The 6,000-nt window shown below is 36.6% G+C and overlaps 1 protein-coding gene across 2 annotated transcripts in view; it reads right to left on the bottom strand.

Annotated features, from left to right (window-relative positions):
- Nucleotides 1-255: 255 nt before the first annotated feature.
- The window catches only part of dlg2 (discs, large homolog 2 (Drosophila)), a 175,941-nt gene continuing 170,196 nt past the window's right edge, over nt 256-6,000 (bottom strand). For both annotated transcript variants that reach the window (XM_054625181.1, XM_054625182.1), the window contains 4 exons: nt 4,645-4,817; nt 4,280-4,389; nt 2,470-2,561; nt 256-1,079 (listed from right to left, as the gene is read on the bottom strand). In XM_054625181.1, coding sequence (XP_054481156.1) covers nt 973-1,079; nt 2,470-2,561; nt 4,280-4,389; nt 4,645-4,817 — 482 coding nt within the window. In that variant the 3' untranslated portion in view covers nt 256-972. The remainder of the gene's footprint in view (nt 1,080-2,469; nt 2,562-4,279; nt 4,390-4,644; nt 4,818-6,000) is intronic.

Genomic DNA, 6,000 nt, shown 5'->3' with positions numbered 1-6,000 from the left:
TTATTTGAATTCATATTCTCCACTGTCCTGCTATTAATGTTTCAAAAGACAAAAGTGTGTTTCAGTATTAAATTGAATTACTCTTTGAATCTTTCCATCCCAAATCTAAAACATGAAATGTCTCTTTCACCATAATGTTCCTATCCACCGTAACACAGTCACAACATACTACATCATTGAAATAAAACATGCTCTGTAAATTACCTTTTAATCAAAGTTTGTGTCAGTAATAAATAATTCTGTGCTTTTGTGCCCGCCAGCAATTTAAGTAGCAAAATATAGTGTTACATCTCCGTTGCCAATAGCAGCGTTCTCCCTTTAATCATTGTCAATGCAACAGTTGGATGAGTGATGTGCTTTTAAATAAAATAATAAAAGAAACTCATGAAAGTTTAACAGCGAACCAAACATTTTCCTCACAAATCCTATAGGTCATGTCAGAGAAATAAATACAGTAATCCAAGAAGAACGACGCCGTAAAAAACACAAAGCAAAGCTGTCTTCAGGGGATGCATAGACGCAAATCTTACAAAACATTAAAACTCATATTATTCTTTGCTAGTTGTTGCAGTGTAAAGGGAGGGGAGGGTGTCTCAGGTGGAATACCTACTCTCTGTCGGATGATAGCGAAGCAAAGACGTCTGCACTATACACCAGCTCCCGCACAGAGCAGATGTGGACACACATTTACTTTGCTTTCATCACATTTCTTTTCCTCTGTGTACAACTCAAAAACATACAAACGGTTAATGTTTCAAGACCTAAAACTCCCTAATATTTGTGGAATACATTCAGGAACATTCATGTTGAGTGAAAGAAGCAGTAACCAAACAGAAGTAAAAAAAACAACAACACATGAAACATATAACACAATAGCTATTTATGAAGTCATCGCCATACAGTTATCATATGTTACAACAAACGTATTACTAGTCTCTAGCAGTCCAGGCTCCCTTCCAGGGTGATGAGTTATTATAGTTTCTCCTTGGAGGGGATCCAGATATAGGGTCCTGAATGTTCCTCTATCACCTGTTTGCAGTGGCTATAAATGTCCTCTAAGGTGTCTCCTTGAACCAGGGCTGCAAAGCAAAAGGAACTCTTTATATACTGTGGAACGTCACTACAGTCACACATGCACCTTTTCAATCACGAAGCCTCTCAGCTGTCATTATTCATTACTGTTATTACATATCACTATTGCTGAAGTTTCTACAAAGAAAGACTTTGACATTGAAATATGGGTAAAACTATCTATGTCTATAATGTATTATAAACATATGTATAATGCTATAATTATAAGCAATCATTAATATCCACAATGCTTTATAACAATATTCATAACACATCATAAAGCATTTTATAATGACTTATAAGGTCAAATATCATAATGATTCATAATTGCTGGTCACTCACTGACATTATAATATTTTTTACAATGCATTATGATCAATGTTGATAATGTTATATTTTAACTTAATGTGATTTTAAAATACTCTTAGCAGTCAATATTTACATCAAGTGAAGTGACTTTATGTAAAGTCACTTAAACAAACATGGACATGTAACTGACATGTTACATGCTCTCATCTACCTCTGCTGTGTTTACAAGAACAGCACAAACATTTTTTTTTTTTTTACTGATAGTAACTGATGTCTGTGTTCTTCAATTATTGATTATCGTCATTGATAAACTTCACTCAAGAATGTTATTTACTATTTACTTTATTGACATATTTTTTTTCTCCCAGTGAGATACTAATGACTTTATATAGTGGCTTTGCTGTAAACAAAACTGTTGCTGCTTTATAAACAATATTTAGTTATATCTAAATTATAAATAACTTCTGATCCTGTTCTGAATTAAATTGTTTTTAAAATACTATATAAGTTTATAAAAGCAACTATTTAGTCATGTACAAGAACAAGAGCATTGAAAAGAGTTATCATAGTAGTAATTAAATCCTAAAGATAACTCTCCCTACCTGAAGGCCAACGAAGTTCTCCAACACGCTTGGAATGGGAGCGTTGAGCTGAAGCTCTTGTTATTGCTTGCAATCTGCAATCTAACGCACCGTTCCTTTAATTATCTCTATATTGGACCACTTTAATAAAAAATTGAAGTCAAGAACTGCAGGATCATACCACTGATACAGACAAGTTTACTGTCTGTATCAGACTCTGTTCAGAATCACTGGAAGTTAAAACTCATATATCACCAATGTTATAATTGCAGAATTCATCTTAAAAGTTAACTCACAGGTCAAGTCTGGATGGGGCTAAAAGAGAATCACTACAATAATCTGGATGTTTTGGCCTCTGCATGCGGCCATGTGAGCACTGCCCTGTGGCGAGCTGGAAGGAGAGCCTTTAATCAAGCAGCCAGCTGGCCCTGTGTGCTCATTCTGTGTTTGAGGGACAAACTGAATATAGGCCGCTTCCTCTTAGTTTGTGCTTGCATTAATATCATACCTGTAAAGAATTCACCAAACTCCTGCTCCAGCTTCATCGCCCTGTCAAACGTCTTCTTGGCTTGTTCCTCTGTCAGTCTCTTATTCATGTCCCTGTACAGGGACAAGGGACACACATTTTCGGTTTCTGATTTGTATTTGACAACTGTGATGGCCCCTGCTGTTATTATTCCGCAGTGTCCTTGTATATCAATGCATTGCATTTCATTGTAGGACATGGTGTTGACAGTGCCTCCTGCCCACACATGGAATCTGGATCCCAGCCTCACTTCTTCTCCCTCCTCTGACCTGCAGCCTCACCTTCTTTTGTGCACCTTTCAACTAGAGGTGAGGAATATGGCACAAATATCTTATCATGATTTTTTCCCGGACAGGGTCACGATCCACAATCTTATCAAGATTTTTATTCAAGACTATTTTGCAAGTTACTAAACAGTACAACCAAACAAATTCCCCTATTTAAGAAAATATAGCTCTACAAGGTAACAAACACCACACTACTCTGTTCTTCAACACTTTAAAGTTTCTGTACATATGTATCAGATATGTATCAGTCCTTTTTCAAATCCACATGAAGCACTCTTCCCATCACATAATTAAGATCCACCACTCAGCACTTATCTAAAGAGAAAATACGTCACTTTTAATGCCGGTTCTCCTGTTCCTCCTGTTATTTCCTTCTTCCAAGACAGATGTGAAGAACACAAGGAGCAAAATGTTTTCATTTAAATGAAATAATGTCTGGTGTGTTAATTGCATGACAAATAAATCAGTGCATACAAAGCCAAAGATGATAAACAATATAGAATTCAATAGGATGTTTTTTTACTCCACATAAAACTCAGCAGGACTACTTTTCATCACATCCAGTTAACTTCACTGAGAACAATGAGGATCAGTTTATCTAAATATTCTCTGGTCTCTGCTTAAAACGCAACAACAGACAATCTGTTAGCATGTTAGCTTGTCGTACACTAGCAAACCTGTTTGTAACCCTAATGACAACGTTATCTTCACTTCACTCCATGTGTGGAGAGCCTACGCCTTTAAACCACCAATAACAGACTGCTAAACAGTGATAATATCTGGGGGTGTTCCATCTTTAATCCTAGCAGCAGTTTTGCTAACAAACACTGTAAACACTTGAGCCATAGAACTGCAACTGATAGAACGTGCACAGATCGTGGAGTCGTTATACTCATTCACCATCTAATACATAGTCGTATCACAAACCCCTACACACAACACACAACCTCATCCCTCACGCAAACCTTACACTATGGATCTCACTGATACTTACACACCGCATAATTTGCTAATGTTCAGTTAAGTTTTTAATTAAATTGCTTTGTTAAATAATTTAAGCAATAAAGTTAGCCGTTGAAATACTGTATCCCCATGGTTGTGACACTTAACTGAATTCCAAATAACATATTAAGTCCCCCAAATGACCATTTATATGCAGTATACAGACATTTATGAATGTGTTATATCATGCTATAATTCAGCACCTAAAAAGACATATTTGATATCATTGCAACTGTTTTACTATATTGTCCTTCATAATCTGTTTATACTTCTGGATGACCACAGGAGGAGATACAGTTAATAAACACTTATATCTTCTTACAACTCCATAATAGATTGTTATAAACCATTTATTACTTGTATATTTATAAATAACAAATGGGGGACTTAAAGTATAGTCTTGCAACATTCCAATAAATCTTCAATAATTTAAAAGAAAATGTAAATTAAATTGGCTAGTGTAAAATTGAATTATTTTCAAAGGGAAACAAATGAATACTCACATCAATGAATCAATAGACTTAGGTTTTATGAAGATGGCAATGGGATAGAGTTGTGCTACTTGTAGTCGCTTGATGGCGTTTCCAGACACATCCAGGATGCAGTGTTTCCCCTGAGACAGAGGCATGAATTTACAAGAGATGTACCACACACAATCTAATCCCTCCATTTAAAAAAGCAAGGCTGCATTATGCAAGCGTTTTAAAATCTCCTGTACCTCTGGTATAGATATCACAGAGCAGCGGGGCCGATAAACATGCATATCCAAAACACTTACACTGACACTGCAAAACTGAACTTCACATTGATACATTTATAGTGGTGCTTCCACATAGTGCACCTTTAACAAACAGGTAAAGAGTCTCACCCTTTCAGCCACATATTTCACAGACTGGACACTGGTTCCATAGAGATTATCGTTGTACTGTCCCGCCTCAATGAATTTGTGCTCTTGGATGTCCTTCTCCATCTGCTCTCTGGACATCACAAAATGATAGTCTCGTCCGTCCACCTCGTAGTCCCTCTTCTGCCGAGTGGTATCTTTGGTGCAAGGAGAACAGTAAGCTCTTTATAACTAGAAACTATAATGCCATAGGAAGACCAGTGGAGACTTTATGAACATAGTACACAGGAAGAGATCCTTCAACCATCTCTCATACTAACTCTTAAGCAGGGGAGGCTGCTTTCAAATGGGGTTCGTGTTACCGTTGTTTTGAGAAAACTCAACATGAACGCACGCTCCCCTCTTGATGTATTAACGACCTCACAAGTGGAGATTTTCTGAAAGCTGAGTTGAGATGCGTTGCTGCGGTCAGAAATGGCAGAGGCTATGGAAGTTCATTTTTAGGTGCTTAATATGTTGATAGATTGTAATTTTTCTTTGTAATATTGTGTCTGGGGAAAATGTTGATATTCCTAACGTGCCTCTGTCATTATGCGTTTGTATTTCCTTTATATAGCTACCTGCTAGCTAGCTTGCTAAATTGTAAGCTTCGGTGGCTTCTAGGCATCCACAGTCGTATAAAGTTGCCATTGCCAAGCAGCAGTTCTCTCAGGTCTTAACCACTTGAATGCCACACATATTATGTTCATGACTTCTCATGTCAAAACCACAAGCTCACAAGTACCATTTGAAGGTAGCTTGTGCACCCCCATTCAACTCTATCAGGGTATTTTCCACTATAGTCTATGACTAAGTTCCTAGTGTGTGTGTGTGTGTGTGTGTCTGTGTGTGTATCTGTATGTGTGTTTGTGTTTGCATATTTTGCATTGATTCTTTGTATTACTGCACTAACACCTGCTGACTATTATCCCTGTCCATTGCACATAATTCTCCACTGATCAATATTTTTGCATGTATTGCACAAAACTGTACAGCTTTCACATTCCAAAATACACTTAATCTGTGCATATTTATATCAATATATTTTGTATAAGGTATTTTTATGGCAATTTTCTTCTGTTCTATATATGTGTTCTTGACTCTTGCAGTACATATCATTAATATGTTAATTGTACGGGCCCAACACCAACTATGTAAATAACCTACTTGCCAATAAACCCTGTTCTGATTCTGATATGCCTATTTAGATTCTGCACTTGCACTTGTGTGATTGTAATGCACAGTGATACTTTAATACTTGATGTAAAGCACATTGTGTTGCCCTGTGTATGAGATGTGATATATAAATAAAGTTTGAATTGACTTGACATTATTGTTAAA

Source organism: Anoplopoma fimbria, chromosome 24 (assembly GCF_027596085.1).
Source record: "Anoplopoma fimbria isolate UVic2021 breed Golden Eagle Sablefish chromosome 24, Afim_UVic_2022, whole genome shotgun sequence".
Lineage (NCBI taxonomy): Eukaryota > Metazoa > Chordata > Actinopteri > Perciformes > Anoplopomatidae > Anoplopoma > Anoplopoma fimbria.
Note: the sequence above shows the minus strand (reverse complement) of the source record. Positions and strands in the feature narration are given on the sequence as shown.